This window comes from Triturus cristatus, chromosome 12 (assembly GCF_964204655.1).
Source record: "Triturus cristatus chromosome 12, aTriCri1.1, whole genome shotgun sequence".
Taxonomy (NCBI): domain Eukaryota; kingdom Metazoa; phylum Chordata; class Amphibia; order Caudata; family Salamandridae; genus Triturus; species Triturus cristatus.
Window position 1 is genome coordinate 562,654,821 of NC_140595.1, and position 22,645 is coordinate 562,677,465.

Below are 22,645 nucleotides of genomic sequence, written 5' to 3' on the forward strand. Positions count from 1 at the left end.
AACTTGAATTTACCATTGAGCTCAATGCATTGTTGTGTTTAAAAATAGAGTTGCCTACTGTAACCACTTGTAACCGTTTACAAAAGTCAATTGCATATTGCAAAAGTATTTATATGAAACATCTCATTCTGAGAAAGTGTATTTTAAATCCAAGTGTTGGTTCTAAAATAAAACAAGCATATATTTTTTTATATATAAACCATTGGCCTAGAGTTCAGTTATTGAGTGTGTGAGACCATTTGCTGACTGAGTGTGTACAACAAATGCTTTACACTGTCCTCTGATACTGCCTTACTGCTCAACCAAGCTACCACTTTAGAGAGTACGGTTATATCTAACTTAAACCTCTGTCAAACCGTGGGGGACTGTGGACCCTGTACCTATTAAGGAACAGTATATACAGAGCCACTTTCTCACATAGGTACCCGGAGCAATACCAACCCCAGAGGTGGGTCTGCGAACTAGGTTCACAACAGAAAGTCTTGGAGAACTGAACGGCCAAAGTAGCCATCTCTCCGGACTTGGCTGTCCAGGCAGTAGTGTTTCGTGAACATGTGCAAGGATGCCCACATGGCTGCCTAGCAGAGGTCACCGAGCGGGAATCCACGTCCCAAAGCAGTAGTGGCTGCTGTCGCCCTGGTGGAATGGGCACGCAGTCCTACCGGAGGTTCCTTCTATACCAAGGAATAACACACTTTGATGCAACGAACGACCAACCGAGAGATGGTCCGTTTTTGCACGGCCCGGCCTTTCTTGGTGCCCATTTGATCAACAAAGAGCTGGTCATCCACCTGGAATTGTTTTGTGCAATCCAGATAGAAAGTTAGCGCACGTTTTGGATCCAGCCGGTGGAGCATCTCCTCCTCTTTTGAAGGATGCGGGGCGGAAAGAAGGTTGGCAAAGTGATGGTCTGTCCAATGCGGAAAGAGGTAACCACTTTGGGGAGGAAAGAAGGTTGAGTTCTAAGGACAACCTTGTCCGGATGAACAGCAAGCAAAGGCGGCTTAGAAGACAGCGCCTGAAGCTCAATTACCCTGCGAGCAGAGGTGATGGCAATCAGAAAAGCAGTTTTCAAAGTTAAGAGTCTGAGAGGACAATTATGTAGCGGCTCGAAAGGAGCCCACATAAGGTAAGTCAAGGACGGGGATGCGGAAATAGGAACCCTGCAAGTCCAATGCCACCATCTAGTATCCAGGGTCGAGGGCAGGCAGGACCTAAGCCAATGTCAACATTTTGAACTTCTCCTTCCAGAGGAAGCGGTTGACGTTCCTGAGGTCCAAGATAGGCCGCAGGCATTTGTCCTTCTTGGGTACCAGAAAGTAGTGGGAATAACAGCCACAACATACTTCTGAGGCAGGAACTCACTCAATAGCCCTCTGGGCCAAGAGAGCCGTAACGTCCAGATGGAGAAGGGGCAAGTGATCCTAGGACATGCAATGGAATTGTGGTGGCATGGATGGAGGGGTACTCTCGAAGGGGAGGGAGTAGCCCCTTCGGATTATCTGCAAAACCATTCTCTCAGATTCTTTTTGTTCCTTACGTACATTAATGCATATTGCCATACTCTTAACAATTTTATCATTTTGTCAGTGGTTGGAAGAACATGCCCTGGTTATTTCTTGTCTTCTTGAGAACAAACTTTGCCTATTCAAAGAAACAAAAACAAAAAACAGATACATTTGATGCAAGCATGAATAAACTGCAACATACCTTTAAAATTTGAGTTTAGAAGGTCCTTGCGATTTGGGCACTGAAGCACGTTCCCATAAACTAGGTCCAGAGCACAGAGCAAAAGATGGTAGGAATTGACCAGGTCATCACTGATCTTGGGAAAGTTACCTGCATGGTTTGAAGAACAACAAACATGTTAATACAAAGACAAAACCATCAGCACCTTATCTGTAGAATGACATTTCTATTGGTCCAAAACAGAGGATGAAACTTCTTTAAATTGTAAATCTTCCCAGTCACTGCTAAAAGATGAGTCTAGAAATACTTGTAATGACGGTAGGCCAAAAGCAGGGATGATGGTGTATGGATTAGTTCAAATTCTGTGCAAAACGCTGGACTAGTTACTATCACAATGATGCAACAGAGTGATACCAATTTCTACTATTTACCAGACGATGACAGAACACTGTTCGGTCCATAATGGCGTATGAAGTCAAGTAATCAGCTGCAGCCAAATGCAACCAAGCATTTTCATGATGGCTAGCTTTAATTGGTTAACGCATGCAAACACAAGAATACACATATATGCAGACGGTTTCTGTGCAATCTGCCACTCTCTGTTCCTAATTTTGTATTTACATGTACAAAGGAGGCCCAGAAAGAGATAGGTTGTTCGGATATATGACACAGCCTGCCTATTTGTGCATGCCTGTGATTGCATTCTTCATGAAATTAGTCAACAGTTGTTGGGGTGCCAATGCTTGATGCAAGTGTGTTTGAGACCTTTAGCTTTTACAAGTTCCATCTCTGCTTTAGCAAGAGGAGGGTGTGTTAGTCTTAGGATGCTAAAATGAATGAAGGAGTGGTGTAACCATTCCACCTTAGAAGGGTTAGAAATGTGTGTGCAGTGTTTCTTCAGGAAGATTATGCTCATGGGGGATCCCTTGTTGAGAGGTAGGCAATGTGCAATGTTGCACTAGGTTGTTGTTTGATAGGAAGGATTTGAGGGGAGAGTATGGGTGTGTCTCTTTTTCCAGGACACTTTCCAGGAACAATAAAATCGCAAGAATAGGCGAGTTGTTAAGTGTTACTGTGAAGTAAACCATAAATAAAACTTATTTTGCTTACAGGTGGATGGTATAAAATGTTCTTCATGAGTAGTGGAAGTGTTTGTATCTGAAGTCAAATTCTTGGATGAGGTGTCCCTTCTGGGTGCCCAATCTTCGAATCACCATGATAAAGAACAAGTTACTTACCTTCGGTAACGATATATCTGTAAGAAACATTAGTTAGATTCCTCACCTTGAAAAATCTTTCCAGATCCAGCCTGACGCCTGGGGATATTCTGTCAGCAATATGCTTGCGCGTCGCTAGGCGTCGTCTGCGGCTCCGCGTCAGTCATCGGCGTCGTGATCGCCGGGATGACGTCGGAGTACTTAGACGACGCCCTCGCGCGCTGACATCAGTTCTTGTACATAGCTTTCCGCGCCAGGATCGCAGAGCCATGCAAGAGACAGACACTGGTGCCAAAAATTCTAGGGCCCTGAAAAGGGATGACCTCAACCCTAGATATCGGTTCGCAGAACGGGGAGTATGGGTGGGGCGGTGAGGAATCTAACTAACTTATGTTTTACAGATAGATCGTTACCGAAGGTAAGTAACTTGTTCATCTGAAAGAAACATCCTCACCTTAGATTAGATACCCCAGCAATACCAACCCCGGTGGTGGGTCTGCGAACTAAGATCACACCAGGAAGTCCTGGAGAACGGATCGGCCAAAGAAGCAGTCTCTCCGGACTTGGCTGTCCAGGCAATAATGTTTGGCAAACGTGTACAGCAAGGCCCACGTTGCTGCCTGACAAATGTCCTGCAAGGGGACTCCCCGGCCCAGGGCAGTGGTCACCGCTGTGGCCCGAGTGGAATGGGCCCTCAGCCCCACAGGAGGTCCCCTTTTAGCTAAGGAATAACAGGCCTTGATACACAAAACGACCCACCGAGAGATGGTTCGCTTGTGCACCGCCCGCCCCATCTTAGCGCCCACATAGCCAACAAAGAGTTGGTCTTCCACCTGGAACTGTTTGGAGCGGTTCAGATAGAAGGACAGCGCCCGTTTTGGGTCCAGACGGTGGAGCCTCTCTTCCTCGGGATGCGGAGGCGGAAAGAAGGTGGGCACTGTAACAGACTGGCCGATGTGAAAGGCAGTTACCACCTTAGGGAGAAAGGAAGGACGAGTCCTGAGAACAACTTTGTCCGGATGGACAGAAAGGAAAGGAGGTTTAGAAGATAGAGCCTGGAGCTCACTCACCCTTCTAGCAGAGGTGATGGCAACCAGAAAAGCCGTCTTAAGAGTCAGAAGACGAAGGGGAAAATTATGAAGTGGCTCAAAGGGAGCGCAAATAAGATAGGTCAACACTAGATTCAAATACCACTGAGACATTACGAAAGGGACAGGAGGAAACATGTGAGTAATGCCTTTAAAGAATCAAGAAACAACAAGGGATTTAAAAAGAGAAGGCTGATCAGGAAGCCGTAAGAAAGCAGAAATAGCCGAAAGGTATCCCTTGAGGGTGCCCAGAGCAGAGCCCTGCTGGGCCAGGGAAAGAAGAAAGAGGAGAACATCAGAAAGAGGGGCAGAAAGGGGATCCACAGCCTTTGCTGTGCACCATGCCACAAATTTGTTCCACCTGCAGGCGTGTACCGATTTTGTGGAGGGACGCCTGGCTGCCAGAATAACATTACAGACTTCAGGAGGCAAGTCAAATGGCATCAACTGCCGCCGCTCAATCTCCACGCATGGAGGTGGAGGCTGGACAGGTTCGGGTGGAGGACCGTCCGCTGCTGCTGCGACAGAAGGTCCTCCTGAAGAGGCAGTCGGATCGGGGGATTGATCGATACTGAGTAGCTCAAGATAGCAGTATCTTTGTGCCCAGTCCGGAGCCACAAGAATGACTTGGGCCCGGTCGCGCTTGATCTTCAGCACTCTGGGCAGAGGTATAGGCGGAAAGGCGTACAACAGACCGCAACTCCACTCGCGACTAAAAGCGTCTCCGAGCGAGTGCCGCCTTGGAAATTCCAACGCACAGAACTGCTGACATTGCGCGTTCTCTTCGGTGGCGAATAGATCTAACCAAGGCTCTCCCCACTGCAGAAAGAGGCCTTGCGCCACGTCCGAGTTTAGACGCCATTCGTGATCCATCATGCACCGGCGGCTGAGTTCGTCTGCTCTGGCGTTCAGAGAGCCCGCCAGATGTTGAACCACCAGGGTGATGCCCTGGTGTTCCAGCCATGTCCAGAGGCGCAGAGCCTCCTGACACAGGGTCCACGACCCCACCCCGCCCTGTTTGTTGCGATACCACATGGCGGTGGTGTTGTCCGTGAACACCTGCACTACACTTCCCCGGACAGAGGGAAGGAATGCCTTCAGTGCAAGCCAGATCGCCCTCAGCTCCAGAAGGTTGATATGGAGCCGGGACTCCGCCGGAGACCAGAGGACTCTGATCTCCGCCTCTCCCATGTGGCCCCCCCCATCCCAGGAGGGACGCATCCGTCACTACTACGTGCTCTCGTTGGGGTAGGGAGAGGGATCTGCCACCGTCCTAATCGCGGTCCGTGAGCCACCACTGCAACTGTCTTGCAGTGCCCTCCGAGATCAAGACATGGTCGGACAGGTTGCCCCGATGCTGGGCCCATTGAAACTTCAGGTCCCACTGCAGAGCCCGCATCCGCCATCTGGCGTGATGCACCAACAGGATGCAGGATGCCATCAGACCCAGGAGCCGCAGCACCAACCTGGGATAGAGGCCGAAAGATGGGAATCAGAGCCTGAATATCCCGGACCCGCTGTTCTGGAGGATAGACCCGGAACTGCGCCGAGTCCAGAACCACTCCGATGAAGAGGAGTTTCTGGGAGGGACTCAGATGCGACTTTGGCACATTGATGGAGAACCCCAGCAAATGCAAGAGGTCGGCCGTAGTCTAGAGGTGGGAGACGACTGGTTGTTGAAGGCGGGCTCGCCCCAGGCAATCGTCGAGATAGGGGAAGACTGGAACCCCTGACCTGCGCAGGTGATCTGTGCAGGTGAGCTGCGACCACCGCCATCACTTTCGTGAACACCCGAGGGGCACTGGTGAGGCCGAAGTGGAGCACGGTAAATTGAAAATGCTCGTGGCCTACCGTGAACCGCAGGTAACGTCGGTCGGCCGGCAGGACGGGGATGTGGAAATAGGCGTCCTGCAAGTCCAACGCTACCATCCAGTCTCCAGGGTCTAGGGCAGCCAGAACCTGAGCTAAGGTGAGCATCTTGGACTTCTGCTTCCGGAGGAAGGCGTTGACGCTCCTGAGGTCCAAGATAGGGCGTAGGCCCCCTTTGCCTTTCTTGGGGACCAGAAAGTAGTGAGAGTAACACCCTCGACCTACTTCTGGGCCAGGAAAGCGCTTGATGGCCCCCTTGGCCAAGAGGGCCCCAACTTCCTCCTGCAGAAGTTGCAAGTGATCCCCCGACATGCGGTGGTACTCCGGTGGCATGGCTGGAGGGGTCGCCTCGAAGGGGAGAGAGTAGCCCTTTCTGACGATTTGCAGCACCCACCTGTCCGATGTGATGGTACGCCAGTGGAGCAGGTGATGGCGAATTCTGCCTCCCACTGGCGTGGAATGGGCCTGAAAGCACGGACTAGGAGGGCTTTGAGGCGGATTCTGCCGGGGTAGATGTGGACAGACCGGCTCGTTGTCCCCCTGCTCTGCCTCGGCGGAATCCACGCCCGCGTTGAGGCTGATTCTGCAGCCTGTGGCTAGACGGACGTGAGGGGGCGCACCTTCCTTGGCCACGAAAGGGGCAAAAAGCAGAAGTTTGCGGGCGCGGGCCGAGAGGTCCAAGGACTTAGCCGTGGCCCTGGAGTCCTTAAAGCGCTTCAGCGCACTATCCGCTTCGTCGCCAAAAAGGCGACTGCCATCGAAGGGCATGTCCATGAGGGTGCTCTGGACATCCCCGGAGAAACTCGTGGACCTCAGCCAGGAGTGGAGACGAATCGCCACCGTGGTCGCCATTGCCCTGCCTAGCGAATCCGTTGTGTCCAGTCCACATCGGATTGCATGCCATGCCGCATCCCGCCCCTCGGCAAGAGCCTGGGCAAGCCATGTCCGGGCCTCCTCCTGACACTGGGGCAGCACGTCCTCCACCGTATCCCGCAGGGAGTGGGAGTAATGGTCCAAAAGGCACGCGGTGTTGATAGACCACAACCCCTAACTAAGGGAGGAGAACAGTTTCTTCCCAAACTGTTCCAACCTTTTGGATTCCCGATCTGGGGTAGCGGACGGGAAGGAGGTCTGGGAGGTAGAGGCCTGGATAACCAGGCTCTCGGGCGTGAGGTGCATCAACAGAAAACTGGGGTCGCCCGGTGCCGGGTGGTGGCACCGGGCCACGTTCCGGTCCACAGGAGGAACTGTGGAGGGCTTGGACCAGGTGCCCTTCAGAACGTCAGTCAGTCAGTGCTTCATTAAACTGCAGCAGAGGCTCAGAGGAGCTTGCTGGCGGTTGAAGCACTTCAGTGAGGAGAGGAGTCCTCACGGCCACAGCAGGCAGCTCCAGCCCAAGGGCTTCGGCCGCCTTGCGCAGCACCACAGAAAATGTAGCACCTTCCTCCGAAGCCACGGACGGAGGAGAGATGAAGCCAGTGTCAGGGGAGGTTTCTAGACCACTGGCATCCCCCAGTTTGTCTGCCCAGTCCTGAGATAACTGGCCCCGTCGTGCCAGAGGGTCCTCAGACCCCTCCCAGTCGTTTCCGTCAACTGATTCCTGGTTCACAGGTGGAAGGATCGGTGGCGACCGGAAGATGAACCGTCACCCATCGGCGTCGGATATAGCGCCGGGCGGCGCCGCTCCAACGCTGTGCCTGGACCAGGACAAAACCGGGGAACGGCGTCGTCCGGGGGCGGCACCAGAGGGGTCGGCGCCAGCGGAGGGGTCGTGAGGTCGACCGGCGCCTACCGGGATCCAGGCCTGGATCCCGCAGGGGCCTGCGGCGTCGGGACCGGAGTCGACGACGGCGCCGGGGCCGGAGCTGCCAGCTCACTAGGCCTCCCAGGCAAGCCTGTGGGGCCCAAAGGCACGCCGGCAGGCGTCGACGGCGGAGCCAGGCTCCTCATGGCCACGAGGAAGTCTCTGATCTCCCCCAGTCGCGTCAGACCCAGGGACCCAGGGGCTACAGATGACACCTAGCAACCCCAGAGGGGGTAATAGGGAGCTTATGCTGAGGCGGAATGAAGCACGATGGATAATGACATTGAAATCTGCTGAGCTTGGACTTAATATTGATCATGAAATGCAATATTTCTTGGGCACGTAGAAAGGAGAAATTCAGATTCATTGATTGTAATGCTGACTAAGTATAAATGTGATATAAGATGAGATGTTTACAACATACAGCTTGTAATATTGGTAAATTAAATGTCATACTGTATTATGCAATGCATACATATTTGTATAGAATTTCACGCAAGTGGGCACTGCTGACTTGGCTCAGGTGATGTCCTACAATGTGAGACTATGATTGATCTCAGAAAAACTTAAGAATCTTCCTGGTTAATGGATTTACCTTTCAAAATATATGACACTGTGAGTGGCTTTTGACATCAGATGGTAAGGTGAGATGAGCTAAAGCATGACGGATAATAGAAGGAATATAAGTAACTATACCAAGAGATCGTAAAGGCGGAATAATCAGAGACTGTCACTAGTGAAAACTGCATTTAGGGCAGGTTGATTGTATTGACTTTGTTATATAGATGGTAGTTGAACAAGATACCCTGTCCTAATATAGGATGTATAGTTTTTATGAACAGCGAAGTGCATATGGTTAAATGTGTGGGTGTCCGGCGTTATATTTTATAATGTTTAATTATGGAACATGAAGGCTGCATATGGCCACATTTGAAGAATGAAAATAATGATCGCTGAAAATAGATTTTTAATACATAATACTTATCGGACTCGGGAAAATAATTTTGCATGATATAAACATGCTCATAAAACTGGAGGAAACGATGTGCTGTATATAATACATGATGATCAGGATTCAGATGTAGAATAATGGCTTACAAAACCCGACCATGTACGTGTGATAAGTGGGACAATACACACGTATGAGACTATGCAATACACGTGAAGGCAATGGCAGCCATCTTGTGCAAGTAACATGAGTGGCATTGATTTTAATGTTACCGTGCGGAATCGAATTTTAAAACACCCGCTTTGTGTAACAGAAGGGACTATAATGATCAAAATGAATCTGTTCTTTGGAGGGAATATACTGATTTAGACAGCCAGTCGGTGGATAATTGGCTTTCCGATGGGCTATATATATGGAAAACCAAGAAGGCACCCAAGAAGAATGCCGTTGGAAAATGAGTGTGGAGTACTCTCTGCCACTCGGGTAAGAAACAATATTTAAACAAATGGACTTATGACTGATTCTTTTCATGCACGGCAGGGAGATCGAGTACAAGCGCTGCTTATTGATGAGAATAGACCGAGCGGGTGGATATTGGGACCGCTTACGACGCATGGTGATTAACTGTAACTGACATGATTGCATCAATACTGGATTAAGTTAGTATCGCGACTTTGAGATGCAGAGATGGGGAATGTCGGTGGATAATGGGACCGCTTACAACACGTGCGGATTATCTGTAACTGACACGCTTGCATCAATACTGGATTATGTTAATATCGTGATTTTGTAAATGCAGAGATGGGAAAATCGTTTTATCATGGGTGGGGTATATGTGAATCTTGGACATGTCAAGAATTCCTGTCATACAAGGGAAACACGCCCTTATGTAAACAGGAGAGCTGTTACATAACTCAAGGAAAACACGCCCTTATGTAAACAGGAGAGCTGTTACATAACTCAAGGGAAACATGCCCTTATGTAAACAGGAGAGCTGTTACATAACTCAAGGGAAACACGCCCTTATGTAAACAGGAGAGCTGTTACATAACTCAAGGAAACACGCCCTTATGTAAACAGGAGAGCTGTTATATAACTCAAGGAAAACACGCCCTATAAAGGGAGGAACCGGGAGGTACAACGCTGTCGGATATTGTGTTCACACCGACGTACCTGCTTCATGAAGAGCAGTGTTCCGGAGTGGTGCTCCAGTAAGGCAAGAACGGAGGTAGGTCGAGTCGTTACTCCCTGGGCCGTGTCTTGCCCCATCGTCACCTGTGAAGGACCCGGAAGCTCTACCGGTCAACCATTGAGCTTCGCTTTTTGACTCGGCTGAGTCCAAGCGCAGTGGCGCTTTTGCTGGTTGGAGTCGTAACTCCCAGCCCGACCAGAGACACAGGGACTGCCAGCTGTAACGCACACCAGGAGGTGTTTGCCGCGTTACAGACTCGGAAGTCCACAGGATCGATCGAGCGGCTGCTCTCGGTTCAGCCTTCTTGCTTGTGATTGGGGTATCGGTGACGCATCACCAGGAGGTGACTCCGCGTCCCGGTGCAGTCTGAGGAAGAGGTTGAGCGGCTGCTCCCTTCAGGTAGAGACCCCGGCTGGGTGTTTCCCTGACTCCTCGATTCTCCCCAACACTCTTCGTGCCCCTCACAGCCTACCGATTGGCATTGTCGGCCATTTCATTTCTGCCCTCTGTTGGCATACGCCGGGACCGGCGTATATGCAGAGGACGGTTAGGACCATCCGTGCTGTGGGCTGGTAACGTACTTAGCCTGGAGGATTCCAGTGACTATAACTTGTTTATTCTTTGTATTCTATTTGCCTTCATTAAAACAACTAACCCTTCACTAGTGGTTGCGTCCTCATTGTCGTGTCTGTTAAACGATCCTGAGACGTTCAGGGCGTTACAAAATATCCGACCTTAATAACACTAACTGTCTCCCGGTCGATAACAGACATGGCAACACTTGATGATGTGCTGGCTGCTTTAGCGGCCATGCAAGTTGAAGTGGCTGCCTCTAGGCAAGAAACAGCCGATGTAAAAGCCAGACTGGATGCTATCCAATTGGACCCGCTCACGCCCAGCACCTCCCTCACGAATCAGACCCCTGCGGTAGTAGTGGAAATGCCGGTAGCCATCCCCTTGGCGACACCAGAGAGGTACAGTGGGGATCCTAACACAGTGCAGGTATTCCTCACACAAGTGGCGCTACATTTATCGTGCAAACCAAAGGCGTTCCCCACGAGTCAGGCTCGTGTGGCTTTCCTTATATCCTATTTGGCTGGAAACGCGGCACAATGGGCCGTACCTCTGGTGAGCAGGGACGACCCCCTCTTATGTGATTGGGGTGCTTTTCGCGAGGAATTCCTGAAGGTATTCGACAGAAGGGCTGACTCGTACACGGCGGACCGTGAAATGCTTGAGTTGAGACAGGGATCCAACGACCTGGTGCAGTATCTCAATGCGTTCCGAAGGCTGGTTGCGGAAACCAAGTGGCCTGTTGCTAAACAGACGGCGCTCTTCCATCAAGGGCTGTGCGATGAGCTCAAGGACGCCGTGGCTCATATTGACCCTCAACCCAAGACATGTGAGGGCCTTATCAACCTGGTATTACGGCTGGAACATAGGCTAAGTGAAAGAAAGGGGGATCATGGGAGAAAAGGAAAATCCCTTCCATCCTATGTGACGGTGGGAAGTCCTGAAACTTCCACCGCATCCAAGGGAGAACCCATGGACATCGGCGCAATACGAGCGAGCCTCACAGCCACGGAGAAAGAGTCACGCCGTAAACAAGGATTGTGCCTATATTGTGGCAAAAAAGGCCACTACGTACGTGAATGCCCTGCCAAACCGAAGACGTCACGTTATCGGGCCAACCGGTCGGTAACAGCCGTGGTGGACATACCGGCGGAAAAACTAGAGGACTCCAAGACCAGAGAAGGGGCATCTCGGAGTCACTCATCCATCCCTTCACTTTCCAACTCGGTCACTAAGGGACAACGACACCTGTTTATCACGGTGCACGTGGGAGTGCATGACCAGTGGATACCCGTTGTGGCCATGGTGGATTCAGGGGCCACTGGCATGTTTATGGACCACAACGAGGCATGCAGGCTAGGGCTAGTGCTTCTTCCCAAAGCTGTACCCGAAGACGTCTATGCTGTAGACGGAAGGCGATTGGTGACGGGGCCCATCGGGCAGCACACGGGGGTCCTTCCAATGAGATATGGGTGGAACCATTTGGAACAAATCGATTTTAACATCATCCGAGCGCCCCAATATGGCGTCATATTGGGATTGCCGTGGCTACAGAAACACAACCCCTTTGTGGATTGGCCAACACATCGCATCGAAATGACGTCACCGTATTGCATCCTGCATTGTGGAATAAGAACGGAATCCCTTGACGCAGATGAGAGCGGGAGTCAGACGGTGGCTACAGCGGCAGAAAAAGATGTGGCTCTCCCCCAGGCTTATCACAGTTTTGAGGATGTATTTGATGAGGTGAAGGCGGAAGTGCTACCACCACATAGACAGTTTGACTGCCAGATCGACCTGGTGCCAGGGGCCAGCGTTCCCAGCGGCAGGCTGTATGCCCTGACGGAGCCTGAAAACGTGCATCTCCGGGGGTACCTGGATAAACTCCTCAAGCTAGGATTCATCCGCCCGTCCAAGTCTCCGGCCGCCTCGCCACTCTTCTTCATCCCGAAGGCTAATGGGGAGCTGAGAGCCTGTGTGGACTTTAGGGCATTGAATGCGATAACCATAAAAAATCGGTACCCCTTGCCTCTCATCAGTGTACTTCTGGAACAGGTCAAGAAAGCTCGTATCTACACCAAGTTGGATTTGAAAGGGGCATACCATCTGGTGCGCATGAGGGACGGAGACGAGTGGAAGACCGCCTTTAAGACCAGGTTCGGCCTTTTTGAGTACCTCGTCATGCCGTTCGGTCTGTGCAACGCCCCGGCAGCCTTTCAGTACTTTTTGAATGAGGTATTCAGAGAGGAGTTGGATATCTACGTGGTCGTATATATCGACGACATCCTCATCTATTCGTCCAGTGTGGAGGAGCACGTACACCACGTCAAAGCTGTGCTCCAAAAGCTGAGGGAAAACATGCTGTTTTGTAAACTCAGCAAGTGTGACTTCCACGTCACATCCGTGGAATTCCTCGGAGTGATGCTGAGTCCAGAGGGACAGGAGATGGCAGAACGAAAGATCAAGGCGGTGAAAGAATGGCCGGTGCCCCAAAGCGTGAAGGACGTCCAAAGTTTCATTGGCTTCGCCAACTTTTACAGGCGGTTCATAGATGGATTTTCAGGAGTGGTGGCCCCAATCACACAGCTACTGAGGAAGTCCAAGGAGTTTGTCTGGTCCCCTGAAGCGAACAAAGCCTTTGAGGCCCTGAAAAGCGCCTTTGGTAAGGCGCCGGTGTTGGCTCACCCCGATCCGGATCTCCCCTACGTGGTGGAAGCGGACGCGTCGGATGTGGCGCTGGGGGCTATCTTGTCCCAACGCAACCACGACACAGGGGTGCTTCATCCCGTTGCGTACATGTCCCGCAAACTCAACGACGCCGAACGCAACTACCATATTGCGGAGAAGGAGCTTCTCGCAATCAAGGACGCCTTCACCGAATGGAGGCATTGGTTGATGGGGGCAAGACATGTGGTATCGGTGTACACGGACCATCGGAACCTACAGTTCATGACGGCCACTAGACACCTTTCTCCCAGGCAGCTGCGGTGGATGATCTTCTTTGCGGGGTTCAACTTCCGCATCACATATCGGCCGGGGACGGAAAACCGAAAGGCGGACGCCCTGTCCCGTCAATCTGCAGTTAAGGAACCATTGCCTGCGACCGAGCGTTCCATCATTTCCCCGAGGATGGTATTGGGGGTTATCCAACCGGATACTTTCCTGAGGGTAATAAAGAGAGGGATCAGGTCATTCGCATGGCGGAGGTGGCTCCTCAGTCACAGAGAATGGCAGCTGAAGGACGGGATACCCCTGAAGGGCAGGTGCCTATTGATACCCACGCCTAGGCTAAGGAAACAAGCATTCATCTGGTGCCATGACTCTCCATGCGCAGGTCATTTGGGCTTTGAAAAAACGGTGGCTAGCATGGGACGGCATTTCTGGTGGCCAACCATGAGAGTGGATGTCAGGAGGTGGGGACAGGAGTGTCCTACGTGTGCTACCATGAAGGCCGACCATGGCCGAACCCAAGGGCTCTTACATCCACTTCCAACCCCGGATAGACCATGGGATAGCATATCACTGGACTTCGTGGTGGGCCTACCGGTAGACCAGGGGATGACGGCAATACTGGTGGTGGTGGATTACTTGACGAAAATGGGGCACTTCATCCCCTGCAAGAGAGTCCCTACGGCCGGGGAATTGGCGTCACTACTCCTAAAGAATGTGGTACGACTGCATGGATTACCTGGGGTGATCGTGTCGGACCGGGGGTCGCAGTTTACTGCGCAATTCTGGAAGACTTGGTGCACTGCGCTGCATGTGAAGACCGCCCTGTCCACCAGCTACCACCCTCAAACGGACGGCCAAACCGAGAGCCTGAACCAAACGCTCAAACAGTATCTGCGATGTTTTGTGGACCAGGGCAGGGAAGAATGGGTCGACTTGCTATGGGTTGCAGAGATAGCCTATAACAACGCCACTCACAGCTCCACACAGTCATCTCCGTTCTATAGCAACTATGGCCAACATCCCAGGTTCTTGCCATTTCTACATCCGTTCAGAGAGGACAGGATTCCCGCCACAGCGGACAGGGTGGCACACATAAAAGACACATTGATGCGCTCAAGGGCTGTCCTAATAGAGGCCAAGAGAAGATACAAGGCTGCGGCAGATAGGAAGAGAAGGCCCGGGCCACTGTACCGCACTGGAGACTACGTCTGGATATCCACAAGAAACATGAGGTTTCGAAAGAACAGTGTGTTCCATCCCAAGTACATGGGCCCCTATCGAATTACCAAGTGTATGGGTCCCGTGAACGTGAAGGTGTGCTTGCCCCAGTCATTGCGGATACACCCTGTCTTTCATGTATCATTGCTCAAACCAGCACCCTCCAAGCCGTCTGGGACACCTCGGCCGGTATGCGTGGAGTCGGAGGTGGAGTATGAAGTGTCGGGCATACGGGCGTCCAAATGGCGCAGGGGGAAGCTGTGGTACCTGGTTGCGTGGAAAGGCTATGGCCCGGAGGAGCATTCATGGGAACCGGCTGAAGGGGTTCATGCTCCGCGCTTGGTCTCCTTGTTCCATCGGCGTTTTCCTGCCAGCGCTGGACCCGTGGGGAGCCGCTGAGAGGGAGGATGTACTGTCAAGAATTCCTGTCATACAAGGGAAACACGCCCTTATGTAAACAGGAGAGCTGTTACATAACTCAAGGAAAACACGCCCTTATGTAAACAGGAGAGCTGTTACATAACTCAAGGGAAACATGCCCTTATGTAAACAGGAGAGCTGTTACATAACTCAAGGGAAACACGCCCTTATGTAAACAGGAGAGCTGTTACATAACTCAAGGAAACACGCCCTTATGTAAACAGGAGAGCTGTTACATAACTCAAGGAAAACACGCCCTATAAAGGGAGGAACCGGGAGGTACAACGCTGTCGGATATTGTGTTCACACCGACGTACCTGCTTCATGAAGAGCAGTGTTCCGGAGTGGTGCTCCAGTAAGGCAAGAACGGAGGTAGGTCGAGTCGTTACTCCCTGGGCCGTGTCTTGCCCCATCGTCACCTGTGAAGGACCCGGAAGCTCTACCGGTCAACCATTGAGCTTCGCTTTTTGACTCGGCTGAGTCCAAGCGCAGTGGCGCTTTTGCTGGTTGGAGTCGTAACTCCCAGCCCGACCAGAGACACAGGGACTGCCAGCTGTAACGCACACCAGGAGGTGTTTGCCGCGTTACAGACTCGGAAGTCCACAGGATCGATCGAGCGGCTGCTCTCGGTTCAGCCTTCTTGCTTGTGATTGGGGTATCGGTGACGCATCACCAGGAGGTGACTCCGCGTCCCGGTGCAGTCTGAGGAAGAGGTTGAGCGGCTGCTCCCTTCAGGTAGAGACCCCGGCTGGGTGTTTCCCTGACTCCTCGATTCTCCCCAACACTCTTCGTGCCCCTCACAGCCTACCGATTGGCATTGTCGGCCATTTCATTTCTGCCCTCTGTTGGCATACGCCGGGACCGGCGTATATGCAGAGGACGGTTAGGACCATCCGTGCTGTGGGCTGGTAACGTACTTAGCCTGGAGGATTCCAGTGACTATAACTTGTTTATTCTTTGTATTCTATTTGCCTTCATTAAAACAACTAACCCTTCACTAGTGGTTGCGTCCTCATTGTCGTGTCTGTTAAACGATCCTGAGACGTTCAGGGCGTTACAGGACATAGGCTAGTTTTGGCCCACAAATAATATATCTAAGAGGGTGAATTGGGAGACCGTGTACAACGCGCTGTAATCTAATGCGCTTGCTCTGAGACCGCAACACGTGATGCAATTAACTGTAAGGGACACTTGTGCATCCATATTAGAACAGGTGAATATTGTGAACTTGACATGAAGATAATGATGAGAATTGTGGTTCTAGGGTTGAGATATAGGTTTTCTTTGACACATATGTACTGTTTGCAGGCTAAAAGGATTTTAACTTGGGTATCTATTGTCTTGGATCGAGGACAGAAAGGAATGGTGGGAAGATATTTGTATTAACTTCAGATGGAATAACATATACCATATCTTTGTAATGAGTACAATATAGTGACTTTATACCTTGTGCTTTTGATTGAACAGAAATCAATATTTAGACATCTGGAACTAAAGCGATTGTGAGAGGTGAGCTCATTAACCAAAGAAATGAAGGAGCAATTTGTGTTAGTCACTGGGTTGGTGGTGATTTGTTTTTTACATATACAATACTTTTTTGTGATTTGGTGCACATGTAATTACTGCTATATGTATATAGTGTGACCAGATATCTTACACCAAATGAGAAATACCTTCCCGACACCTTTGATGTATTATTAACTGCGCTTTAACAAATTCCCTCTTTCATTTGTATATGTACAGAAATTCTCCAATGTGGTACATGTATTGAAGCAGTTAGGATCACGATAATTATCTGGAGATCGCCTAGCACAAGGGTGATATGGTGAAGGTGATCTTATCAAGTATTTAAAATGAGACGGACTTCATCAGGGCAATAAGCAAATAAACAACATAAGTCTGAGATGCAAACGCATCATGTCTGACGAAACGTGTTGGCTATATGAAGAACATTGTAACATGCCAGAAGAGGATTAATTGTGACCGTTGAAGAAAGTATCTTGAAAATAAACATGGAACTGGAAAGAAGACGAATTGGACTATAATTCTTTAGTACACACATAGTGGTGCTCAGGATAATCTCCACCAGATTCACAACAATTATTAGTATCCAAGTTCTGCTGATGTGCACAAAAAGTGCAATCTGAGGGTGCAAATGGCAGGTCAAAATTACAGAATTAGGATTTGCAGTCGCTTGCGACCGCAAGAAGTACTTCCGGTGGTGAAAGTGTTGCAGGGATTCTGCTTATATACAGAACTATGCGTAGAACCCCAGGACCTCAGTGAATTGTGGTGTACCAGAAACTCACCTCAGAACCCAGAACCCAGTATCCGGCTAGCATAAGTGTCCCATTCGTTATCCGAGGTTTAGCTCGGCGATCCCAATGAAAAGACAACCCAGAACAAGCGACTCAGTATACTCTCAGGAATGGTGGGAATCGGAAATACCTGTTCGTATATTATTCTCACATCAGTCCACAACAAGAATCAACAGAGACACGGTGAAAATAAAAAGTTTATTTTTATAGACCACGTGTCCTAAGATGCAGTACTTTGGCTAATACAAGCAGACAAATGATTAAAATCAAAACCATCAGCATCGTTACAATACCATAGAATATAAAAGGGGTGATCATGTTATAATGACAGTGGATACTACCACCTTCCCTTTACTAAGAAGCTAATATTATTATTATGCTAATAGAAGGTCTCTTAGGCTTGAATGGGGGACCCCATACCTCAAAGATCAGCTTAGTGAAATCACATCACAGGAGCATCAGGAGTCTTCTCGCAGGAAGGCTCGTCTTCGGTCTGAATACTAAACATGAGGGCTGCCATATTAAAAGCACCAACTTTCAGGTATTTTGCAGCTGCCTGTGTGTTATGGCTAAATAGTGGGTCGATCAACCTAGAGTGGAAAACATGCATTGTCTAACAACCCAGACTGTTTGCGCAGCGACCTTGGTCTGTACATGATGTGACAGAGCTCTGGATGGTAACAACAGATTGCTCTCGTGTGAGGCAAAGCTCGAGTCAGCAGTTTGTTTAAGCAATAACATGTGAACGCAGTGTCGTGCGCAAAAGCAGCAAGATGGCTTTCTAACATCTAACGTGGTTATGCTAACTTAACAATGTGTGTACGTATTAAGGGAGTCCTTACTACAAAAGAATTGCAATTGTGGAAGATTTTCTGGAGTTGTATGTTTACAGGGGGGTGTGGAACATGAATGGTCTTAAAGGAAAGGTAAAGAGTGGCCCATTGGGAAGGTTCTGAACAAACACTAAGTCGAAGACTTTGTGGATACTGATGTGGACTTTCATAAAAAGTACACATGTATGATAGGACAAACTCTCCAATACCCTCATTTATATTCTGAGGATGTTCGCAGAAAAAGACTGTGGCTTTCAGGTTAAGAAAAAAAGCTTAGCTCTCCAGCAGTATAGCAATCCTAATTTTGCCACCTCTCGATTTCATTAAGTACTTTCTTTGAAGGTCCAACTGCATTCCTAAAACTAACGGGAAAACTGCAAATACCTACTGCAAGGCATATGGACTGGATTGGCCAGTCTTCTGGCTGTCAAAGCCCAGAAGACAGTCAGCTTTTCACTTTCATACCACGACTCACTTACATCTCTGTATATGGTTAGTGTGCAGCCTCATTCACAGATTCAAAAGTTAGTGCATGGGAACTGATCTTTTCACGAGAGTTATTTTTTTTAAAAATAATGTTGTTTCAGTGTTTGGATACTATGGACACATGTAAATTATGACACGACACGATTTATACTAAATTATGGTCATAATTTATATAAATTTAGCTCATTGACAAATTACTATCACTGTCATAGTCCTAATTAAGCATGGCACGGTGAACATGCTTAAGTGCCTGGTGCGCATATATCTTTTTGACTTTGCACCACTTTTCCAGATCGTATGTTCTAAAGTTACGCCTACTGAAGGCATTTAATAAGTTTCAATTCCCAAGTGCCGTGTACGACTGTCATAGGAAGCAGTCTTAAAAAATATATACATATACAAATAAATATATATAAGACTGTTTTTTGCCTTAAGTTTGCATATTTCAATTACTGAGTCAAATAAGTATTGGGTTAGAACATTTGATACACTTTTAATTTAACAAATCTTTTTTGTCTCACTTAAAACCGTTTTCCTCCAACATGTACCTACTTTCTCCAACCCACTGCAATCCGTCACTTTAAGAAAACTGGTTTATGGTGGTAATTTGAGCATTTATTTTCTGAAGCAGTTACATCAAAACCTTTAAGATCTACCTTAAATGTGCGAATATTTTAGGTAAATGCACTTAAAAAATGTTACATAGCCTTTGTCAGACCTGTGTCGTTGTGCACCTCTGATGCCCCTTGGAATGCCCAAACGTGACATTTAAGGTAAATTACGCACAAATTCTTAATTTACAGTGACTTGTACCAAGTTTTTGACTTTTCTGAAATAGGGTAATTGAAGCACGTTACTTCTATTTAGAGACATAAATCAATCATAGGTCTGAAAATCTCATTTGCATCCGGGCCATGTGAATTCTAATCTGTGCTGCCCCTGGTACAGGTATACAAACGCAAGCAAGTGATCCGACCACAAAAACCTCTAAAACAAAGTACACCGGTTCTGTTCCATACCTGAAACATTCAATTTCTAAACTTTTGCAAGTAACTGTTAGCCCAAAGACAGCAGTACAAGTAATATTTTTAATTTACAACACAAACACGCATCTGACAAACAGCTGCTAACATGCATGCCCACAAATTAAAACGAAAACACACAAGTCGCCGCACAGCGCATAACCTTTGACCGCACTTACTGTGTGTTAAATGCGCGAGCAGCAGAAAACGTTCTTCATTCCCCTGTAGGGCAGGCCGAGTGTGATTCACACAGGGCAGCGTTCGCGCCAGCACACGAGAAAGGAAATAACGCGCAAAGGCCTCCCGGCCTGGGGGCACGTCTCACGGGCAAGCCTCGACTTGTCATCTGTGTGCGGTTGCTATGATAAGAGACATAAACCACTGACTACAGGAGGGAAGTAAACAACGCTCTAAAAGAGGGGGGCCTGCCGCCTAAAGATCTCCGCAGCACTGCCCCTGCACCCCACGCAGGCACAATATGCCTCCAAACGCAGGGAACCTTAAGCCACACACTGTCTTCATAAATTTGGGCACTGTTCTTGCCAGCTCCTGCGTTGGCACTTACAAAAGATTATGAAACGCCCAGCATGGCTAATGCTGCTGCAGGAATACTAAACCCCTGCGGGCACCCGTAGATGCAACAATTAATACTCGGATAGTCCTGCTGTAGTTGCAGACTAAGTAGGGGAATGTATTAAAGATGTATTCTCAACTTGCAAATTCAAATGTGTGAACTTCCCATACATATGCATTTGCCTGCAAAAGTTACATTAATGTTTCTTTCAAAACTGTTTTACTTCTCATTTTTTACTGCATTTATTACTGCTAATACCACTTTATATTGAACATTTCTTAATGTTTTATCCCGTACCTAATGTTGCCTCTACCCTCTACTTTAGTGTTTCCTCCATTTTACTCTCAGTGGTTTCTTTTTTTCCTAACAGAGGAAACTTCTTTTAATGCCTTTTTTTAGGTTGTCATTATCCAAGACCTTCTGATTTTACTATAATTAGATGCATAATATATTTACTTATAGAGGCTTTCACCCAGCTCTCTTCATCTTTCTGTGTGCTATTGTGTCATTCCCATTTTTTTTTCGTCCACTACAGCATGAGCTAGTGGTTCAGACCACGTCAGTCATTGGCTAATTTCACTGAGAGAGGAGAATTCTGCCCTTCTCAAGGAGCACATCCACCCACAAAAGTAGTTCCCTAAAGTGCAAGGTAATCCAAAAGGACTGGGTTCATGTCATAAACTGCATCCGTTCATGCAACGTTGGTAGAAAGAATTTGTGAATTCCTGTGTGCACTCCACACTAAAGCCAGACATATTGGCTTTGCCAATGCTTGTTCTCTGCCCCTTCCGAAGTCCCGCCTTACTGCTGTCTCGTTGCCAGAGGAAGTAGTCAGAAAAAAAGACTACAGAGAAGGGCATTCACTGCTAATTTGCACAGTTACATATTTTGCATTGTTCTTCCAAATTAGAATGCACAAAGGCATCTTGTGGCCAGGATGTGGTGAACACCTTGTTTGTTAAGAAACTGTACCTAGCAAGTTCTAAGCTATACGAAATAAAATGTGCTTAAATTCGTCTTGCGGTCAGGATGCAGTGTGCTCCTTGTTATTAGTCATACAGTCCGTAGCTACCCTTCTTGTTGTGCCGCGTTCAGTAAATTAGCATGCCTCGTTCTAATTTGGAAATGCTAAAATAAACACTATCCTTGAGGAAGTTCCTTCTGGAGGAACGAAACACGTTGGCTGTCTGCTGGATGATCATGTCATATGATAAAACAAATCTTTATTTATTCTAAGAATACAGGAAGTGGCTGAACTATTCAATCAGGTGATATATAAGAACTGCAAAGTCCATGACTGACAAAGCAACATTTGATTAATGATTAAGTTGAGATTGAAAGTGGATCTCTCAATTGTTAAAACTGTGTTATTTTGGGTCTTACTGATGGGTGACCCAGGGTGGTGAGCACAAACATGCGTATGAAAAAATTGTGCGACATATTTTTCCAGCCTTTAGTAAATCGATTGACCTTTGTAAATTATCACCACTGAGCAGCTATGTCATTTATTTATTACACATGACTAGGTTCATCACAAATCGCCTGTAATAAGGTAATTAGAGATAGATTTCTATAGAGTGACTGTAGGACCCCAATATTTTATATAACTGTAAATATATATGTCAGTCGACACGCTGAGAGAAAGGGAGGAGGCGGCGGGAGCAATGTTTAATGACGAAACGGCCCTCAGATGGACTCGATTTCTCAGAATGCACCAACAAGTTCAAGAAATCCCAGCGTAAAAGAAAAAAACCAAACAGTTGGAAAAACTGATGCGCGCTGAACAAAAGAAATGGTGGGAAGCTAAGTCATTGCAAACTATATTAGGTCACTAAGTTACTTGTGCATTTGCATGCCCCTATGACAAGTACTGCATAGAGTATGACATCCCTAAAGCAACTGATATGCATGTTGAGAAAAACATACAGCCTCCGTTTCAGCTATTGAGACAGCTAGAAAAGCACATATAGATTCAGTCACTCACCAGAAACTATTAATACATGCAGCAGACTCAAAAGTAGTTGCAGCCACACATACTTTGTATTGCCTAACACAGGCACTGAAGTATTTCTGCAGCCACTTACATACACATTTAGACAGCCTTAGAGGTATATTATAAGAGTCACATACCAGCACATTTACTTAGACATCTCATGGCACTGATAGAGGTGTACTTCTACACTCTCATATATGTAGGCAAGTACTGACAATTTTCTCAATGCTTTTCTCCTTCCTCTACTAAGTGGCTTGCTGTTCTTTGCAATTGTTCCGGTAGGTGCTTTAGTAGCTCCCCTACCTGTTCCCAGTGCTGGTATGCATGTTTGTTGAGCAATGCATTTGAATTCGTTATGCGCCATTGATTTGCCACACTTTTCTCTACCTTTCTCCCCATCAGATCCATCCTCTTGCTTTCCTTGCCTGGTGGTAGACCAGTGGAGGTT

At 48.2% G+C, this 22,645-nt stretch overlaps 1 protein-coding gene across 2 annotated transcripts in view; it reads right to left on the reverse strand.

Moving 5' to 3' along the window:
- Positions 1-22,645, reverse strand: part of RBL2 (RB transcriptional corepressor like 2) — a 722,629-nt gene that overhangs the window by 594,709 nt on the left and 105,275 nt on the right. For both annotated transcript variants that reach the window (XM_085638866.1, XM_085638867.1), the window contains exon 5: positions 1,711-1,839. In XM_085638866.1, coding sequence (XP_085494992.1) covers positions 1,711-1,839 — 129 coding nt within the window. The remainder of the gene's footprint in view (positions 1-1,710; positions 1,840-22,645) is intronic.